Source organism: Sorex araneus, chromosome 5 (genome assembly GCF_027595985.1).
Source record: "Sorex araneus isolate mSorAra2 chromosome 5, mSorAra2.pri, whole genome shotgun sequence".
In the NCBI taxonomy this organism is placed as follows: domain Eukaryota; kingdom Metazoa; phylum Chordata; class Mammalia; order Eulipotyphla; family Soricidae; genus Sorex; species Sorex araneus.
The window spans coordinates 59126517-59148664 of NC_073306.1; the positions used below are offsets into that span (position 1 = coordinate 59126517).

General features: G+C 43.3%; 1 protein-coding gene across 2 annotated transcripts in view; it reads right to left on the reverse strand.

Annotated features, from left to right (window-relative positions):
• KAZN (kazrin, periplakin interacting protein) overlaps positions 1 to 21889 on the reverse strand; it is a 1155223-nt gene extending 1133334 nt beyond the window's left edge. The window contains exon 1 of one of the 2 annotated variants that reach the window (XM_055138793.1): positions 21675 to 21889. In XM_055138793.1, the coding sequence (XP_054994768.1) occupies positions 21675 to 21795 (121 nt within the window). In that variant the 5' untranslated portion in view covers positions 21796 to 21889. The remainder of the gene's footprint in view (positions 1 to 21674) is intronic. The other variant, XM_055138795.1, reaches the window with a different exon arrangement.
• Between the last annotated feature and the right edge of the window lie 259 nt (positions 21890 to 22148).

Genomic DNA, 22148 nt, shown 5'->3' on the forward strand with positions numbered 1-22148 from the left:
GATCGAGCAACCAGTTTGGCCTTCTTCCTTCCTTCGCCTGCCTCGCCGCCTGCGCGCCCTTTCTTTTATTTTTATTTTTACACAACTGGCGTCCCTGTGCGTGCACGAACCTCCAACCGGTGTGCAACTAAAGGTAAGAATAGCGTTCGGTAGAATTCCACTCTAGAAAAGTTTGGTGGGAGAACAGAATTTTGTGGTGCAGTGAATTAAAATACTAGACTTACTGCCCCAGTAAGATGGGACAAAAACAGTGCCGCGAGAAGTCCGCTCAAAATTTTTCGCGCCAAACTGAACGTGGCAAGTTTTTTATTGAATTAATTAAGCATTTTGCAAAGAGAACTGGGCATCGTGTTTCTCGGGACCAACTCCGGTCCTGCCTAAAAATTGTCTATAAGTTTCATCCCTGGTTTTCAGATAAGGGTACTTTAGAGCCTAAGGTTTGGGAAAAAATTAAGGATAATGTCTTTAGGGAATTTAAAGGAGGGGCTAAAATCCCCAAACAATTCTGGGTAACTTGGGAAATCATTAATTCCATTCTCAAAGCTTTGGAAGATACCTCCGAGGAGGAGGAAGTCAGATATGCTATGGGAGGCTTTCCTCAGGAGTTAAACAGAGAGGATTTTAAATTTGAGGATGAAGTAAAGAAAGTTTCTACTATGGAGAGAGCCTTACCCTCAGCTCCTCCCATACCCAAGCCTAGAAAGAAGCCTGATGCTCAATGCTTGGCTGCTCCCGTACCCAAACCCCGAAAGCAGCTCAAGGCGTTTCCAGTGCAGACACGTTCTCAGAGCAAAAATCGCTCTCCCACTGATGAATTAACATTCTCTACTGACGTTAGACCAGAGAGACCACCACCTCCCTTGTATGACTCCACTTCTAGTGAATCAGAGGAAAGTGATGGGTATGATGAGCCAGCTACCACTTCCTCAGATTCTGAGTCTGAGAGCGGCTTGATAGAGGAGGCTTCTCACAGGAGCCGCCGCTGTTCAACCAGGCGGCCTCCAGGTCGCTCGGGACACGCTCCCGACAGAAGCTTACAGCTGAGACCTCTCGACCGTAAATGGTCAATTCCACCCAGACCCCATGAGCTCCGTCTCTTTTTTCCCATCCAGCTAGAGGAAAATCAGTCTCCATCTTATGAAGGGTTAGGAATGGACTCACTCAGTAATTTTAAAAAGGCCTGTGCCTTGTACGGACCTACATCTCCATACTGCAAGGAGTATCTTACAGGCTGGAGCAAAAAGGCTCATTGGGTACCTCAAGATTTTCACGTGGTTGCTAAGACGTGCTTAAGCCCTTCTCAGTATATGCAGTGGAGGATGTGGTTCAGTGATGAGGCCAAGGCGAAACTACAGAGCCTAGGCCACGCTGGACGAAAATTTTCAGGGATTAAATTGACTTATGAGATGTTAATAGGTGAAGGGAAATGGCAGGACCCTAAAAAGCAAGTCACCTTGCCTCGTGCTGTGTTTTCTCACGTCCGTGATGTCGCCTTGTGGGCCTGGGAGAGGATTGATGCAGATGCTGAATTCAAGGGAAGCTATACAAAGATTATTCAGGGAGTCTCAGAACCTTATGCAGACTTCATAGGGAGACTGATGGAAGCCATAGAAAAGCAGGTGAAGGGTAAGGAAACTCAGGAGCTTTTGTCCAAACAATTGGCCTTTGAAAATGCTAATGAGGATTGCCAGGCCATTTTGCTCCCCATTAAGGAGAAGGAGGATATTATGGGGTACTTGAAGGCATGTAGGAATGTTGGTTCTATCAAACATCAAGCACGTATTAATGCTGTTGAGGCCTATGCCATACAGAGGCAAGATAAGGGTAAATGTTTTAATTGTGGGAGATCAGGCCATTTCCGTAAGGACTGCAGGGCACCTCCAAACTGTGCCACTGTGAGAGCGCCACCTGGACCTTGTCCACGATGCCGTAAGGGAAACCATTGGGCCAGAGATTGTCCCTCCAATCTTGGCGTGGCTGCTGACCCCAATTCGGGAAACTTGCAGTGGGGCCAGCCCCAGGCCCCGCAAAATCAGGGGATGTTCCCAGCTGCAGCCCTTCTCCCCAGTATGGAGCTTCAGAGCTCCAGTCAATAGATTCACTACAACCAGCTACGGCAGGGAGCAATGTGTTGGATATTCCCTGTCCTGATACAGTTACCATCTGCCTCACCCAGAGTCCCGACACATTAAATTCTGAAGTAAAGGGACAAGATTTGAGCCCCCAGGTAGAAAGGGAGCTTGCTCAAGTGAACCTTGCAAGCAGCACATCAGGTTTTCATGGTTGTCTGGAGGATTTCCTGACAGTGAAGGTAAAGGCGTCGCCAATCTCTGACGCCACTCATGGAGTGCATCTAGAATCTCAAGGACAAGCGGCTGAGTTCAGGGAACAGGAAGCTATCCCGTGTATGGGACATGCGGAGCTGAGTTCTATACCTAATGGGCAACAGGTTTTGAGCCAGGATAAAAGCAAGGAACTTTGGAATCAAAGAGTTATGTCTGTTGGTGAATTTGCACTGGCTAACCGAGCAGAACTCTGTGTAAAAGGGCTCAGCTACCCTGAGAGGCCTCAGTCAGGCCAGAGGTGGAGAAAGCCTTGTCTAGTTTCTAGTCTCAATTCCCAAGATCATCTGCCAGGAACTCAGTCTGGACAACCAAATCTCAGGTTTTTTATCAGAACCTGTGGTGATGTGCCAGTTCCAAGGAAGGTTATTCAAAGATTCAGGCTGGTACAGTTTTATTTTTGGGGAAGTGAACTCCCACTTCTAGTTCATGAGATGCCACCTCTGGAAAAACGGCTTCAGGGCCAGTGGGTACGTGGTTATTCTCCCACTCGGCAATTGCTTATTGACCCAGGAGGCACAGAGACGCCTCATTCCTGGGTGCTCACCCACTCAGCCACTATGCTGAGTCTGGTGAGGGACAGAAGGCATTGTCACTAGGATACTTCTGCTTGTGTGTGTGCATGGTTATGAAGCAGGTTATTTCTGATATCAGGAAAGAGCTTCCAATGAAGGCTGTAACTTGCCACATTGGTTTCTTCATTGCCCATGTGCCAGGGCTGGCTAATATAATCTCAAACTCAGTTTATGTTGTTGGTTTCTTCCCTGGTATTATGACTGTCTTTAAATGCATCAAACACTATAGTTCAAAAATTGCTTCAGCAGCTACAAGCTGTTTTACAAAAGGCTCTGAATTTTTTTCCTTTTCCTTTATTACTCTTATCTGATCTCATTCTGGTCTGACTGGATCTATGACTTGAGCACAGTTTAAAAAAAAAAAAAAAAAAAAAAAAAAGGAGGTATGCCCCGTTTGACTCCTTGTCCTTGACACTGTTCACTTTAAACTTTTTAAATTTACCTTAAGGAGAGCCATATACAGCAGCTGAAAGGCATTTTCAGGAAAATGCACAAAGTCAGAAAATTGTTAATTTTCCTATTTGGATTAAAATTGACAAATTAAGTAGCAGGGAGACTCCTCACTCGAGGAAAAGGCTATGTTTTTTTTTTTTTTTTCAACAGACAACCCCACCAAGAAACTTTGGGTCCCGTTTTGCATTCCATCAGGAGCCGAATTCATCTGCCTGCTTTAATTTTCAGAACTCTGCAGTTTTACAACCCTCCAAATTCCAGCCACAAGCCATCACCAAGCTGACTTCAGCTGGAAGTCACAAGGAAACCAGAGGAGGAGTTTGCATCAGAGGGCCTGCAGCAAAGGCCTCTAGCTCCTCTATCACAAGGCCACATTAAGAGCATTCCTTGTATCCTTCTTTTACAGGTTGTAGAATGGAAAACGCCAGGACCCCATATTTTGGATTAATAATTCTTTACTTTTACACTTTCCTTGGAATTCACAGGTGCCTCAGTTTCCAAAGGAGGAAGGAATGACTTTTAACAGGAACACCTTCTCATTTCTCTCTAGGATATCCATTTGTATTGGAGCTTTCCTCTGTCTCTTTATCCACAGGCATGGAGATGTACCAAACCCCAATGGTCGAAGCCTCTAATAACTTTAAAAAGTATTTTTTCCAAACATAAGCTAGGTTGCACAGATATGACTGCCAGTGAACCTGACCAGAGAATGGCTGCATCCCTCTGCTGAAGGACTCCTGACAGAAGTTGTGATGCTCCTGTTCCAGTGCTCCCTGCCTGATCCAGTACTTCATGAAATTCATCAGACTCCTATAGCTGCTCCTCTAGGACTCATTGCTGTGACCACTACTGCTGCTGCTGCAGAAACAACTCTTCAATTTTGATCCAGACACTTCATTTCTTCAGAATGGGACTAACTGACTCTCATCATTGGTGACTTGCCTCACCCTTGGACAGTGCAGGACAATTGGACGCTTTACTACTACAAGCACTGCTCTGGCCAAGGGTCGGACTGAAATTTTACTACAATTTATAAAACTGTATTGTGTTTGGAATTGTTCCTCTTTCTATTTCAAATTTTTGTAATTTTGTAAACAGAAAAGGGGGAGATGTTGGATATCATTGGTTTGTCCTTTCCCCCTTGCCACAAGGAGCTTAGGTTTATCAGTCACACCCATCAAAGTGCTCCCGAGTCACTCCCATTCTTTTGTTTATCTGTAACCAATTCTACCAGTTTATCTGCTCTTCCCTTAATCAAACTCTGTTAATTGGTAAGGTCAGAACTTCCTAGGACACTGACTATTATAACATTGCCTTTCTCTCCTCTTTATGCCTTTTGAATAATTTACTTTAAAGCTATGTCTTTTTTGTATAGACACAAGAAGACAATATTATGTTTTTATAACTTAAGACTTAATTGGCCTCGATATTCCCTCCTGGGCATCTGCTTTCTCCACTTAAGCCTCAGTTGCCCTCAGTTCCTAGCACCCCAAAGTAGGGTCCCCGACGTGGGACGGGAAGGATCCAGGGCAAGCGGTGAGTTATGTGCTACCCTGGCATCGAGATGGGCCTGGCCAAAGTGCCTAATTCTTAACTATAAGTTAAGAGCTTGATCATAGACAAATACTGTCATGATCCAATAGTAATTATGAGACTGGGACCCTGCCAGGGCTAGGAAAGACTGATCTGGCCTGAGCACTGTAGTCTGAGATTGAGATGGCCCTAGGAGAGCAATTCTATAAGCTTTAATGCATCTCTTATTGTGTCCGTACAAAATAATTAATATTATGAATTCTTATATGTTTGCTGGCTGAGGAGAAGAGAAACACATTCATGGGACTCTGCCCTTGGGTGGATCCTCCTGCTGAAAGAGAATTAAGTCCTAGGAGAAGCATCCCCTGAGGAAAAAGAACCTAACCCTATTGCTGACCACACCTATGTGTATGCCCCAACCCCCTCATGCTGGGGAGATTTAACTAGGCTGTAAGAGTGGGTTGGGGGCCAGATCCAGATCCACAGGGGCCAGATCCACGGAGCCAGATTCATGGGGGCCAGATCCACGGGGGCCAGATCCACTGATCGAGAGAGAGAGACCGAGAGCCGGCAGAGAGAGAGAGAGAGAGAATGAAGTAGGATGGGGGAGAAAGAAGCAGGAGGAGAATCAGAGGAGAATGGAGATGGACATGAAATAAACCGATCGAGCAACCAGTTTGGCCTTCTTCCTTCCTTCGCCTGCCTCGCCGCCTGCGCGCCCTTTCTTTTATTTTTATTTTTACACAGAATACTATGCAGCTGCAAAGAAGAATGAAATTATGCAATTAGGTGCAACTTACGTGGATCAGGAGGATAGCATGTTAAGTGAAGTCAGTCGGAAGAAGAAAGATAAATACCAGATGATCACATTTATTTGTGGGATATAGGACAGTATGACAAGGGAGCGCCAAGAATAAAATGTGGGCAAATACTTGGCTCTAGATTGTAGAAATTAAATGATAAAAGAAAGGAGAGAATCATGAATAACTTTGTAATTCACAGTGATTTAATTTTTATTAAAGATGCCTCTACACTGGCAGAACTTTACAAGAAAAAACATGCAACTTCATCCAAAAATGGGGAGAAGAAATTAATATAAACTTCTTCAAAGAAGAAATACAATGGTCAAAAGGTACATGAAAAAATGCTCCACATCACTAATCATCAGGAAGATGCAAATGAGATATCATCTCAAACCATAGAGATTGGCATACATCCAAAAGAACAAGAATGACCAGTGCTGGCGCAGATGTGGGGAGAAAGGGAAATCTCATTTATTGTTGGTGGGAATGCTGATTGGTCCAGCCTTTTTTGGAAAACAATATGGGCATTTCTAAAAAAACTAGAAACTGAATTTCCATATGACTCAGCAATACCACTTCTTGGAATATACCCTAAAACCCAGAAAAACCATCTGCACTTCTATGTTCATTGCAACTCTATTCACAATACCCAAATCTGGAAACAACCTGAGTGCCCAAGAATCGATCATTTGATAAAGAAACTACGGTACATCTACACACTGGAATACTATGCAACTATTAGGAAAAATGAAGTTACAAAATTTGTTTATAAGTGGATGAACATGGAAAGTGTCATGCTGAATTAAACAAGTAAGAAGGAGAGGGACAGATATAGAATGGCTGCACTCATTTGTGAGATACAGAAAAAAATAGTATGAGACTAATATTCAAGACCAGGTAAAACAGGAGCCAGGAGGACTGATCAATGGTTGGAAGCTTGCCATAAGTGGCGGGGGAGGCAGGAGGAAGGGGGGAAGGGCATTTGGGATAGAGAAGGGACCAGTATGACAGTAAGGATTAAAAATGTTCACTCTGGACAAGAACTGAATGTTGAAAGTAGGTAAAGAGATATACATGATAAGCTTTCAGTATCTGTATTGCAAACCAGAATGCCAAAAGAAGAGAGAGAGAGTGAGAGATAGAGGAGAGACAGAGGAGAGAGAGAGAGAGAGAGAGAGAGAGAGAGAGAGAGAGAGAGAGAGAGAAGAGAGAAGAAGGGTACCTGTCATAGAGGCAGGCAGAGAGGGAAGGTGGGAAGGAAACCAGGGACATTTGTGTTGGGAAATGTACACCGGTAAAGGGGTGGGTGTTGGAATATTATATGACTGAAACCCAAACATAACAACTTTGTTACTGTGTATCTCATGGTGATTCAATAATAAATAAACAAAAATAAATAAATAAATATGCCTCTAGTCTTCCCATCTTCATTTCTTTCCTGCCCCCAAAAATTTCCACTGAGAGTCAAGCCCCACTTATTCTCAACGGGAGTTCTCAGACTGAATCTTTCAGTAAGGCTGACAGAAATGTTCCCCTTCCTCTCATAAATGTTTAATTAGTCCCACTACATTTTCAAACCAGGCTTTCATCACAAAAAGCCAAGAAAGACTTTTCATCCTCAATAAGTACAAGTGCTGCATATTGATTTGCTATTCTCTGAAGAAAGTGCAGGGGGCAGGATGGGGTGGGCAATGAAGAGGGGTGCAAAGATCCCATGGGTAGTGGGTGGGAAGGGAATGTGAAAAAAAAAGCCTAAAAATGGAGCAGATTGTGGAAAATTCCCCTCACACCTTTCACCCTCCTACTCTAGACTAGAATCACCTCCTTGCCACTTGGGGAGCGGAGCTCTCGTCCTCCCGCCTGACGCTCCTGTCCCTGGATGTGCACACTGCCTTGTGAGCTTAGTCTGTGTCACAGATGTTTTTGTTGCTGTGCTGAAGGTTACACCCAGTGGTGCTGGTTGAGGGCTTGGAGCTGCTTGGTGAAACTCAAGGTCTCATACCTGGTAAGAATGTGCTTTTCCATCTTTAGCCACATCCTCTGCTTCAAATTTACAGGTATATTTATTACCAGGCATCCCACAGGGACAGAGGCACCAAAAGTCATTAAAGGAAATGACCGCTGCCAACTGGACTGTAACCAACCTTTTAGCACACACCAAATTTTCGGTGCTGGTTGAAGAAACAGTACAGTGAACTGGTGTGGCCACAGCTCCAAGCAGGGTTCGAGGATGCTTGGCTACTCTGTCTTTGATTATCTCACATTTATAATTACATCTTCATCTTGAATTCTGTAAAATGATCTGCCAGGCTTTATCAACTTAAACTGAATTTGTAGTGTTTATCTCCCTACAGGTCCCAAAATTCAAAAGAGATACTCACAAGTTCTACAGAAAGAAAGAAAGAAAGAAAGAAAGAAAGAAAGAAAGAAAGAAAGAAAGAAAGAAAGAAAGAAAGAAAGAAAGAAAGAAAGAAAGAAAGGAAGGAAGGAAGGAAGGAAGGAAGGAAGGAAGGAAGGAAGGAAGGAAGGAAGGAAGGAAGGAAGGAAGGAAGAAAGAAAGAAAGAAAGAAAGAAAGAAAGAAAGAAAGAAAGAAAGAAAGAAAGAAAGAAAGAAAGAAAGAAAGAAAGAAAGAAAGAAAGAAAGAAAGAAAGAAAGAAAGAAAGAAAGAAAGAAAGAAGAAAAATCACTGAAGGAGTAACTTTGTACTTTCTCTCTGTGGTCTCAAGAAACAGTGTTTAGGGCTGGGGATGTGGCTTGCTGGTAGACCACATGCTTTGTGTGCGTGAGGCCTTCAGTTCAATCCCCAGCACTGCAAACACGCAAAAAAAACACCAAAAACGCATATTTATTTTATGTTTCCCCAGGTTCACAAAAGTCTTTGGCATCTCTATCTTTATGTTCTGTAGGACCGTATAGGACTCAAAATTGCAGATCCTGCCAAGTTAATCATTTTTCCACAAAGGATCTAGCAAAGGCCTATTTCACTTGTGGATATGTCCGTGATCAGTAAGAGTGAAATGCAGTCTCTTAGTCTAAGAGACCAGGTAATAGCATAGGGTGCTTGTTTGCAGGGCTCGGCTCATTTATCAGTAATCAGGCAAAGCTGTGACGTCTCCACTCACTACCTTCTGGCCTCAATACAGCTCCAAGTTTCTATTCCCAAGTGCCAGTGACCACAAAGCAACTTTTGTTAAAAATTGAGGACAATCAGGGTGGTACCACCTGGTAAATTGGATTTTTAATGAACACTCAGGACTCAGGGGAAAGAGCTATTTTAGCTGGAGCCTTCTTAGCCAGAGCTGTCAAAACCAAAGAGGAAAACTTGAGCCTCCAACAACAGACTTGGTGCAAGCAAGTATGTCCTTCTTTAAAACCCTCCAACTTTCTCATGACCTTCTTCATTATCTTCAGGGTGACAGGCGAGTCCCTTGTGCTAGAGCAGACCCAGGTCTTTCTGGGCCACAGGACAACTTAGGCAATGGGTGTGGTGAGAACTTCAGACCAGGCCTCTGAACTGCCATGGCGCAAGCTGATGGACCTAAAAATAAACACAGTCTTCACATAAAAATAAAGTCCAGGAATTCTGTTTCAAGCAGAAAAATTGATGAGTTGCTAAAATGTGACTGGAGCCTTCTTCATCTAAATAATTCACTTTCTGCAGTCCTGCTGAGAGCAAAGCCTCTTTGCCTGTTCTTCGATTCTACTTCACTGCTGCTAACCCATGTTGGGAATTTCTGGATGGGTAGCATTGCCTTCTTGAGACCCCAGCTTAGCTTGTTAAACAATGGGTCATGGGGTTGTGTCACTGAACGTGGAGGTCCCAACAGTTGTTTTCAAATAAATTGCCTTATGATGTTTAATCATAAACAAATATCCACAAGAGCTGGAGTGATAGCACAGTGGGTATGGCATTTGCCTTGCAGGCCGCCTACCAGGGTTCGATTCCCAGCATCCCATATGGTCCTCTGAGCACCACCAGGGGTAATTCCTGAGTGCACAACCAGGAATAACACCTGTGCATCGCCGGGTGTGACCCCAAAACCAAAAATAAATAAATAAATAAATAAATAAACATCCATAGATGTTTGATTTGTATGTCTGTTTTATAGAGCTATAATATACCCAGTTATAACAGTTTAAACAGGGGTTGGGGAAGGAAGGATCATGAGATAAAAAAAGTTTATTAAGTCTGCTTTAGACCACAGTGATTCTCTTAGAGACTCAGCTCCAGTGGAGAATGGTCACATTCTGTTGTTCTCTACAAACTATACAGTCTTATCTCACACAGCTTGAGCACTGGAACTACCATCTCCACTCAAAACTTACATGCTGCATTAAGGATTGTTATCCCCAGTCCCTTGTAGAAACTTCTCTCCAGGAGACTCATGTTCACCCAGATCAAGCCTAAAGGTGGCCAAACTAATTTCACCTCACTTTTCCAGGGAGCAGCTAGACACTGGCGAGGACAGCAGGCATTTGTTCGGTCTCTAAAGAGCTGCTGGATGGAGAGGCAGAACCGGGGACTTGAGGACTAGCACATTTCAGAAGCTTCCCCCAGAGATGGGGGCTTGATATTAGGATAGCCAAGTACACTGTGATATCAGTCTAGATCATTTAGTATGCCCCCCCTCACCCACCACACACACACACACACACACACAGACGCGTACACACATACCTCCCTATAGGGACTTCCCTAAGTCCTGCCTGGGTCCAAGCTCTGGATAGGGATCCTCTCTGCCAGTCCCCATTCACTTAATACTAAAATTAGGCCCCAGGGCCCACCCTGCCAAACTCCTGGCACAGCTCAAAGGAGGCTTCCCATGACCTCATTGTGGAGGGACAGTCGCTTGATCCCCAACATTAGCAGAGGAGTACAAAGCACATCAGCCACCTAAGAGCTCCAGATGGGAGGGCCACCACATAGGTCCCATGGCATGGTGGAGATAACTCCCAGGGGAAATTCCAGCCACCAAAAAAAAAAAACTTTCCAAGATTTCATCTGCCATGGATAGGAACACAACTTAAAGAGAGGCTGGGGCCACCGGGGTGGGGTAGGGGGGTGGGGGGTGGGGCAGGGAATACTGTGCACATCCTCCTCTGAATGAATAGAGCAAGGAAGCTCATTCTCAATACTCCACATATCACCTAGGAGAGCGGTTCCATTTCATAGCAGCCTTCACATCCAGCTGGTGAGATATGTTTCCAAAGTGTCACAAGAAACACAACACATATTCCTGGTTAGTTTTCCCAACCATCCCTAGGAGTGATTTGTAATAGGAGAGAATTTTAGAGGAGGAACTCAGCTCTCTCCTGATGCTGAGACACCGATGGCCACAGAGAAGGCAGGTTCTCGCCCAGTCAGATCCTGTCCTGTCTAGCTTTAGCAACGCCCAGCTGCATAAGGCACTTCCCAGGAGACTTCAAAGTGAACGTCTGGTCTAGTTCCTGCAGCAAATGGGATCATAAGAAATGGACTTGAGGTCTATTTCTAATCATCTGAATGAAAGGGCTAAATGTTAAGTGGGAGCAGGACTCCGAATTAGTCAAAATCCAAGATACACAGTGAGGAACAAGGCCAAGATGTAATGAAATTGAAAAGTGGGCCAACAGAACTTGAGCCAGTCCAATCACATCAGAGACACTGATGCAAGAGCTAAATCCAGCCCCAGAGGGTTTTAGAATTGTCATTCCCTCAAATTAGCTTCTTCCATGAACTAGCATTGGCATGTTCAGCCTCCATCCCTCTGACAAACAACCCAACACACTGTGTTACACTTTTTTTTCTCCAGCTTTGAAATTTGGAGAGTATATTTCTTTTTCAGAGAATATTGTGGGCTAAAATAAAATCTATAAAACATTTGGAAATATAATGGGTCCATCAACACAAAATTGAGCTTTCAAAAAGTAAGTTGTATCTACCATGCTAAGTCAGAAATGGTTCCCCCAAAGACTTTCTAAAACTCATACATGTTATGTTATCTATAAAAGAGTCTCTGCATGTGTCATGAAGGTCACTGTCACTGTCACTGTTGTCCCATTGCTCATCAATTTGCTCGAGCGGGCACCAGTAACGTCTCCATTATGAGACTTGTTGTTACTGTTTTTGCCATATCGAATACACCACAGGTAGCTTGCCAGGCTCTGCCGTGTGGGCGAGATACTCTCGGTACTTGCTGGGCTCTCCAAGAGGGCCGAGGGCTGGAGGAATCAAACTCTGGTCAGCCTCGTGCAAGGCAAACGCCCTACCGCTGTGTTATAAAGCTTAATATTAGAGATTAATCTGGATTATCCAGGTGGGCCCAGAATGCCATTCACATGTCCCATGGAAGAAAAAAACAAAAGAGGTCATACAGAGAAAAGAAAAGGAGCTACAAAATCATGGGACAGAGTGAATGGGAAAGTATCAGGTAAATAAGTGGCCGAGTATTTCCCAGAACTGACACAATAATTCTCATATCTGAGAAATGTCAATCCCAAATAAAATAAATTAACTTAGATTCTCTCCTAGGCAGAGCCTCCAGGACAAAAATTATGGTTTGTTTTATTGCTTTTCAGTGCCAGGAATTAAATCCAGAACCTCACTTAACACAAGGCAGGTACTCCATTGCTGAACCACATCATCAAGCCAAAAATTTTAAATTCATAGAGAAGGCCTCTGAAGAAATGACTCCAAGACAAACTGAGACCAGAAAATAGAAACATCAAATCCATAATGATAAAAGAAACATATTTAACCTCAAAATCAATTACCTAGCTGATCACATTTAGTATCAGTGACCAAAGAAAAATAACATTTTGAGATTTTTCTATGGCGTTTCTCCCTCCCCACTGTGGTGTGTTTTGTTCTCCACTGTAGACTGGTTCCAAATATGTTCATCTCATCTATTACTGACATGTCTCTAGAATCAGATTCTTCTCCAAACTTTGAAGACTTTTGAGTTCTTCCACCAATAGCTCTTGCCTAACTGGCAGTGGAGGTATTGCCTGATGAAGCCAGGGAGGAGGTAGACAGGGCTTATTCTAGGCAATATTCCCCTTGCCCCAGTGTTTAGGTTTCTGATATGCTATAGGACTGGAGCGATTACACAGCGGGTAGTGTTTGCCTTGCACGCAGCCAACCTGGATTCAATTCCTCCCCCCCCCCACCCGCTCTAGGAGTGCCTGGCGAGCTATCAAGAGTATCCCACCTACATGGCAGAGTCTGGCAAGCTACCCATGGCGTATTCGATATACCAAACACAGTAACAACAAGTCTCACAATGGAGACATTACTGGTGCCCGCTCAAGCAAATCAATGAGCACAGGAGTACAGTGCTACAGTGTTACTCTATAGCATCCTAGAGCACCTCACAGCTCTGTCTTCACCCTCCCCATCCTCTGTTACTAGACCTTGCTTCATCTGAGCACTAAGTAGGTGGTATCCTTCCTTTGATCCCCAAATGTTCTATTTCCCATGAAGGATTTATGTGTCTTCAAAATCCTGAGGGGTGCCCCCTAGGCTTTTATTTTGACCAAAGACCAGGAGCTCTGACCTCTTCCTGTTGCCTGATTTTCCTGATTGGATCTACAGTGACCCCAGAAATTTAGGGGACCCACAACACAAACTCCTTTTTAATTTATCTCTCACCTTGAAATCAAATTCAAGACTCTGACCCTTTTACGTACCACGAAACACTTATCTCAGACCAGTTTATGGTCTTTTCTAAAATCCCTCCTAAGAATTGGCTCTCCTCCACTGCCACGTCACCCCTATGAATCCCAGGATCCAGAGACATCTTCAGAGCAGTACCTCTCTTCAAATTTCCTCAACTCATCCTCACTTCCAGTAACTGATGATGACTTCTGGAAGATCAAAGAGAAGATTTCAGGTTTCAAAGAAGTTCTAAAATGCAGTAAGCCTGGGTTCTTGACAGCCCTTATGGTGTGACTTCTTAGGCTTTCCATTTTCTGGTAGCAACCCCCTGTCTATAACCTCAAGTCAAAAGCTAGAATGCCTTGAAGTCTCAGGATTTTGTCCCTTCTGTTTCGTTCTGTTCCTTATCTGCTGCCAAGCCTTTTCCAGGTTCCTATGAGTAAGACAAGGTAGAAATCACCAATAGTACAAGTAGAGTGCATTTAGCATTGTTCAAATAGTAGACAATATCACCAAACAAGTTCTGAAATTCCAGAGATTGGTTTGTAAGTTGGCAAGACCACAGTAAGTTGTATTGGGAATAAACAAGCATATTGTCTAGACAAGGCCAGTTCATTCACCCTTGACAACACACCCATAGAAACATGCCTTCTTTTCCTTCCTTCATTTCTTTCTTTCTATCTTTCTTTCTCTCTTTCTTTCTCTTTTTCTCTCTTTCTCTTTCTTTCTCTCTCTTTCTTTCTTTCCTTCTTTCTTTCTCTCTCTCTTTCTTTCTCTTTTTCTCTCTTTCTTTCTTTCTCTCTCTTTCTTTCTTTCCTTCTTTCTTTCATCCTTTCTTTCTTTCTTTCTTTCACTTTTCTTTCTTTCTTTCTTTCTTTTTTGATGCACATTTAATTTAATATTGTGAGTGTGTCTTTTAGCCTTAAATTATTCCAACAAGATTAAATGTTCCACCTTTGTTTAAACAGTGTTTTAATTTTATTTTTCCAGCTGTCCCTTATTAGGGACAAATGAAGATGTGCTTGATAATGAATGCAAGTGCTTTTAATAATTAAACCCAGAAGAGATCTGTGACAATCCAGTCTTGTTTTAGGCAAATGGGGACCAATAAGTTCCCTTCTTTGTATGCCTTTATATATGTGTTTGTGTTTGTGTGTGTGTGTGCATGTGTGTGCATAGGAAGGGAAAGAACCAGAAAATCAAAATACTTTGTTCAACTACAATAACTAGCCAAGGTAGGGCAAAATACCAAATTTTACTAGTCAGAAAGATATCTCTACAAGAATGCTTTGATTCCTGATGTGACTGAAATTTCCTCACTAAACAAGATAGAGCAGATATACTAGTGAGAATTAGGAATAATGATAGAGTACGAATAAAATGTGTTCTGTTCAAATATCTATTCTGGAATACAAATGCCCAAGGAGATGATGTCTTGACAAGGTGATTGAGTCATGAAGTGGAACTCCCATATCTGAGATTAGTGCCCTTAAAAGTAGAGCCAGGGCAGTTTACTGCTCTCTGTCTCCCACCATTTGAGCACATAACAAGGAGCAGACAGTATCTTCAAGCCAGAAGAGGGCTTTCTCCAGATACCACATCTACTGGCACCCAATTCTCAGACTTTCTAGCCCCTAAACTGAGAAATTTATGTGGTTTATTTGTTTAAGTTGCACAGACTATGATATTTAAAAACAGATGACAAGTGTTTATACATTCTGTGTGGGGACACTGATTAAAACTTTGCAAGCTCACAATAGACAAAATCCGAAAACAACCCCCCAAGTATCTAAGATCATATGACCGAATAAAGAAACTATAGTATGTGTACACAGTGGAATACTACTTTGATTTAAGAAAAAATGAAATTATAAAATTTGTTGTCAAATGGATGGAGCTAGAGAATATCACGTTGAGTGAAGATGGTCAGAAGGTAGAGGACAGACAAGAATGATCTCTTTCATATGTGGGATATAAAGGAACAAATAGAGCAATGATAAATGCTCAAGGCGACAAAATCCAAGAACTTGTCTTCAGTTAGGAAGCTTTCCATGGGGTCGGGGGGAAGGGGCACTGGGACAATGTGGTGGAAGGAGAGAATGGTGCTGGACTATTTCACAGGTGAAACCTACTACTAACAGTTTGTAAACCATGATGCCCAAAATTTTTTTAAAAATAAATACTTTGCATGTATGAATTTAGTCAGCCAACCCTATCAAGGAGGTAACTGTCTATTCGTTTGGCAGATTAGGCATGCTTTGACACAGAAAGATTGAGGTACATACCTAAGACTACAGAGCAACGAACAGCAAAACAAGGATTTTAAGTCACACACTGGAGCCACCAAGTCTATGGTAATAACCACAGGCCTCAATCTCTAATGAGCGGGTCTCTGAGAATCTAAGACCATGAGACACTCATTGCTACTTCCCCTGTAGTGACCCCAGGGAAGACTGTGCTGCTCACAAGCTGGAACCCTAGAACACACTGTCTGTATCAATGTTGTCAGCCCCAACCTGTTACTGTTGCTTATCCTGAAGAAAACACAAACACACAAACACACACACACACACACTATATCTTGGAAGTGCTTGAGGTTAAGGTATGACTCACAGATGTTTCTAATAGTACTGCATGCCAGGGAGGCTACCAGGAACCTAGAAATGTTGTATATTGGAGATGTGAGCGGGAAAGAACGCTGGAAGATTAAATAAACATCTGATTGCCACCATGTTGTCCATTATCTTCAACAAGTAGAGGCCCTTTTCTTTAAGATTCTTGAATTAAGAATACCCAATTTGATTAGAGTCCAAGGCACCATTAGAACAAATAGTTTTACTCACCACCTTTGATTCCATAAGCTAACCTTCACATTATAAAGAATTCATCTTGGGGGGAGGCACCAGCCTCTCCCACCGCCGAGATGTGATCCCGGGGGGCGCACACATGTGCGGCCTCTCCGCAGCTGCACGAGTGTGAATCCAGACCCAGCAAAACCTCTTTCGGCATGAGCAACTCCTCGCAGAATGTCTCCAGCCTGAGAACTAAGCCTCGGCCCCGTGCCCGCCCAGGAGGGGAAAGGTTTCTCTCTCTCTCTCTCTCTCTCTCTCTCTCTCTCTCTCTCTCTCTCTCTCTCTCTCTCTGGGGATGAAGGGCGCGGTGTCCGCCATATTATGACGACCACAGATTGGATTTTCAAGCCTGCAATGATCCAATATCTGGAAGAAATCTCCCTGGACTTAGTTGTTAAAGTACGGAAATTCAAAACCTCATTTGTCTTCACAGTAGGTCTGAATCTAGTGGGGTACTCCTAACAACAATAGTGATGTTGTGTTGAAATATTGAATTTAACCAAAGTAAACAGAAAGTAAAATGAAACTTATCGGTTACAAGGCAGGGGGTGGGGGGGGGGGGCGGGATGGGAGGTGTACTGTGTGGTTTTTTTTTTTTTGGTGGTGGTGGTATATGGGTGCTGGTGAAGGGATATTTGTTTCAGCATTGTATAACTGAGACCTAAGCCTGAAAGCATTGTAATCTTCCACATGGTGATCTAATAAAATAAAATTTTTATTTAAAAAAAAAAAAGAATTCATCTTGGGAACTAGAGAAATAGTACAGCTGGTAGGGCCTTTGCCCTGCATGTAGCTTACCTAGGTTCAACCCCCGCCCCCAGTATTCCATATGATTCCCCAAGCAATACTAGGAGTAATTTCTGAGTGCAGAGCTGAAATAACCACTGAGCATCACTGGGTGTGGCTTTAAAAACAAAGAGTTTTATCTTGAGGAAAAAGGTGAATTTTATGGAAAATTTTGCTTTGCCAGACTTCACAAACCCCATTTTATTGTGCTAAAAGATTCTCGTGAGAATGATAGCCATCTGTAAAAGGATTACTGATTTAGTTTAAAATAGACACAGTACATCTTACTTAGGACACTGTGATGGTGACAATATAAAATGAGTTTAGTGGACTAAAAGATGACCAAGACAACAGGTCCTGTCGCCAGGAAGATCAATGTCAAGAGAGGAAGATGTCAACAAACAGGAATCACAACACAACGCATTGTGAATAGCATTGTGCAACACACAGACAACACACAGATGTCATTCTCTCTTTAAACTACAAACAGCAAGAGGGTGGAAGCTATCCTCAATAATTTGTGGTGGCAGATTTCAGTCATTCTGAAATTCAGAGACAGGCAAGGCTGGCATATATTTGAACTCCTCCTTCATGGTAGAATTAAATGGTTAATTTATGGTGCATGTGAAGGGCTTTGTGAGTGGCTTTTACACTAAAAGCCCCAGATCATGCAGAGCAGCAGATCAGGAGCTAAAGTCATGTCCCCTTTCTTTCTTCTGCTAGCTTTTATTCCTTCTATTGAGTTGGGCCTACATTCATGCAGCATCAGCAGAATATTCAGGATTTTGTCTTTGGTCATTCCGGTCAAGCAAAGTAACCCTGGGCTATGCTTTCTGCCCAAATGCGATCTGTTGGAAATCAGTATCATCAGAGGACAGCTTAAGAAGACAGCTGGTTCAAGAGACAAAGTCCTAAGGTTGGAGAGATAGTGCAAAATCTCTGCAAGTGAGGCACTTTATTTGCATGTGGTCAACCTGGGTTCAATACTTGGCACCCCATATGATTCTCCATTAAAAAAATTTACATGATTAGGAATACATAGCAATGTACCAATAAAACTGCATTTACAGAAACAAGCAGTGGGCCAGTTAAACCCCAGAGCCTTGGTATGTTAATTGTGGTCAAGTCAGTCACCAAATAGCTAAACTACAATGGAATGAGAAATAAAACTTCAGACATTTCTATGGTTTCATGCAATGTCACAATTCCACTAATACCAATTGGGTTAGAGTTCTTATTATTCCCACCCATGTGTAATTATTCTCTTATAAAACTTACCCTTATTATCTTATATGACAGCCAAATTTAATATGACCTGTTATGTTCAGGTCTTCTGTACCCATCAACCATCCTAGACTGCTCCATCTCTCAGGAATCACCTTCTGGCACATGACACATTTACCCTTACAACATATTAACTTCATCCAGCACCAGGCACCACAGACTCAGATATTAAAGAAATAGACTTGCACCTGTCACGAGGGTTTTCCATCTTTTTTCACTGTTTCCCTGCTCCCGCACACAAGCAACTTCCAAGCATTTTCTCTGCTTGTGGAATTTGGTTAAGTCCTTCAAAACTTAAATACTGTTTATATAAAACATATAGGTAGATTCATTCAGAAAACTGAATCATGAAATACTATGCAGTTGTAAGGAATGATGGAATCATTCAATTTGCTGGAGCATGAATAGAACTGGGAGTTACCGTATTACATGAAGTAAGCCAAAAGAAGGGCAAACACAGGATGATAGCACTTGCATATGGTAGGTAGAGTAAGTGGATGAGGAAATGCAATGATTTAAAGGGGGATGCCTAGATCACTCTTAAGCCTCGAGTATAAAAGGATAAGGAAAGAAATAGAGTGATGGGGAAGGGGAGAAGAAATAGATGAGAAGCAACAGGGGCAGGGGACAAGAAGAATCAGGTACATGGATGGTGTTAAAGAGTTGCACTGTTGCACTGTTGTCCTATTGTTCATTAATGTGCTCAAACGGGCACCAGTAATGTCTCCATTGTGAGACTTGTTGTTACTGTTTTGAGCATATAAAATATGCCACGGGTAGCTTGCCAGGCTCTGATGTGTGGGCGAGATACTCTGTGGCTTTCCAGGCTCTCTGAGAGGGACAGAGGAATCGAACCCGGTTTGGCTGCGTTAAAGACAAGCTACCACTGTGCTATCACTACACTCTGGTGTTAAAGAATGCTAAAACTAAATATCCAAACCACAGAGTCAACAACTAAAATCATGAGACCCAAACTTTAATAATCAAACATAAAAGATGGGGCTGGGCCAGGGTGGGAGAGGGGGTGTAAAGAGAGGGGACCTGGGAACATTGGTAGAAGGAAGTTAACATTGGTGGTGGGATCAGTGATAGACCATTGTATGTCAAAAGCCCAACTATGAATAACTTTGTAACTCACAGTGCTCTAATAAGATAAAATTGGGGGGGGCAATAAAAAAACATAAAGAAAATATTTTCATTTCCAATAGCATCAAGACCATATAAACTACTGGTATAATTAAAAAGCATTAAACTGAATCAATAAAAATACAAAATTAAAAAACAGAACATTAAATAGCCAACTTTCTGAATAATTCTATTTTTCACCATATACTTTACATTTACCACTTCCTACAGCCTCATCTCCTTTGCGCAAAGACTGTGCCTTTATCTCCCAGATTCTATGGCTCCTGGCACATGCAGAGAAAGCAAGCAGAAGGTGCTTAGAAACTCATGTGGCTGATTGTTAACTATCATGAACAGACATGGAACAGACATGATGACCACAGTTATAAGTTCTGGGATCTCTGGCGTAAAACTCAGACATTGAATGTTTCTTTTGTGAAACCATGAACTAGAAAGTGGGCTGAAAACCACTGGCATTTGCTCTTGGTGCTTCTCTCCTAATTGAATGGGTCTTTTGACTTCAAGGTTAGTTATTCCTCTTCCCATCCCCTCAGGGAGAGTGCTTTCCCTTGAGACAGTTGGTCATTAGTATTCCATGTTGCTTTGCTCTCTTGAAATAAAGGATGTTTTTAAGGAGACAGAGGATCTCATGGCCTGATTTCATCCTCAGTGCCTCAAAAGCTTTGAGAATAAAGCCACAGGGGACAGTGCAGAGACACTTCAGAAATCGATCTGTTTTTCCACAATAGATTCAGAAAGAGGTGGGAGACCTGGTCCAGGAAAGCCTCCAAGTCCTCTTTTTGCATGGAAGTGGAGACAGCTAAGCCATTGCAAATTGGAGCATCCAGGCAAAGGAGATCTCTGCCTTCTAAACAAATCGGAATCAAATTTCAACTGGAGAGGTTTGATGCTTCAATTTTCTAGAACTGAAGGCAGCAAGCAGAGTGACCCATGCTCAGCCCCTCCCCATCCCCAATACATTTAGGAATTGCTTAAAAGTATTAATAAGTACTAATAAATGCTTGACACTACACCATTGTTGACTTGGTGCCAGGCACTATTGTAAAGCTTTCCATGTAGTATTTGATCTTTGCAATGGCCCTAGGAAGTAATGTGTTTATTCCCACTTATGTGAAAACCCAAAGCACAGAGAAGCTAAGTACATTGTGAAAGGCAACACAGCTGGTAGCAGTGGATGGGGGAGCTCAGATAAAGGCAGTTGACAGAGATCTCACTTAGTTTCTCCACAAGCCATGGTCCTATGCAGATACATTGTACCTTTAGCAAGCAGTCAATTTGTCTCCTCTGTATTGTTAAACCTACAGACGCAGAGTGTGAGGTCTAAATAGAACAGGCAGCCCTGAGTCCAGTTCTCTTGCTTTGCATGAAAAGCCTGGGGAAAGGGGTAGGATACGTTTCCAAAGTCATGCAACCTTCGAATGAAAATGTCAACACCAACTCTGGCAGGCACACTCCTAACACAGTACCCTTCTCACCACCTTCCAGAGACTCCCACCAAATTGCACAATGAATATTTTCATACCGCCAGAAACATTGGCTAAACACATAGTCCATTCGCCAGTGATGCAAATGCCCTGTGAGAAGGCAGGGAACCAGACATTAACTTATTGTGAGACTGTCACATAATCACAGCAAGGATCAAGCCCCACATGTGTCAGCTCCACCACAGGGACCATCTGCACCAAGCTATTCATCTCAGTGCACATCCTAGCAAGATGGCTGGTTTGAGGTCCGGCTGCAACCCAACCAAATTTCCCTCTGTGGGAAAATGTGAGCCTCGTGGAAAACAAAGTCCTGAGCAAAGACTAGTGAGGAATCACCGGAACAGAGCCAAGGGCTTGGCAGAGCTGCTCAGGACAGACACAGTCACAAGCCCCTAGGTGACACTGACAGTGGCCGGAGAATCACAATTTTAAGCCCACCCATAGCTGCAGAACGAAGCAAGCTGGGAGAATAACAACAGGTGTAAAATTGGCTCCTGCTCCCCAGCCCTCCTCCCCCCACATACACATAACGATCATAGTCTTCCTGCCATTGGATCACCCCCTCGGACACACTCGCCCTCGGCCTCTTGGGAGTCATAGAGAAGACCAGGATATAACCAAATTGGAGGCATAGAGGTGGTACTCACTGTCTGGGCCAGTGGCACATCCACCTTGATGGCATGTCCTAAAACTTTACATTTTTCGCTCACTGAATCTACATGGCAAAGGACATCAAGGGACACAGAGGACACTCTGCTTCCCGCCCACTGGCTTCCTACCTGCTTCCATAAGTTGGCACTGCTGGCCGAAGACGTGGGAGAAGGTGACGCGGCCTGTGGCCGTAGTGGAAGTGGCCACTGTGGACTCCATGACTCCTTCCGGGTCTGGGGTGTTGGTCATCAGGCAGGGCACTGGCCCCTCAGTGTATCCGAGAGCAGGAAGTCATCGCTGGGGCCAGGACCGACCAACCTTCAGTCTGGGGCCCCCAGTCTCTTCTTTGAAGATTTCCCCGCCCCAGCAACTCTTTAGAAGCTTTCCCTGCCCCCCCACCCCCCAAAGTTTAATTTCCCGCTCTCCAATCAAGAGGGAAAAAAATGCTACCCTATAGTATTGGGCAGATCGCACACAGCGACAGGAGTTCAATGCAAAGGGGAAAATCTAAGTTTTACCCAATAGGAGTTATTTGTTCTCATCCGGGAGGGGTGACAGACTCTGAACCCCACTTTGCCTTCTCTGGGGCCACCGGGAGGAAG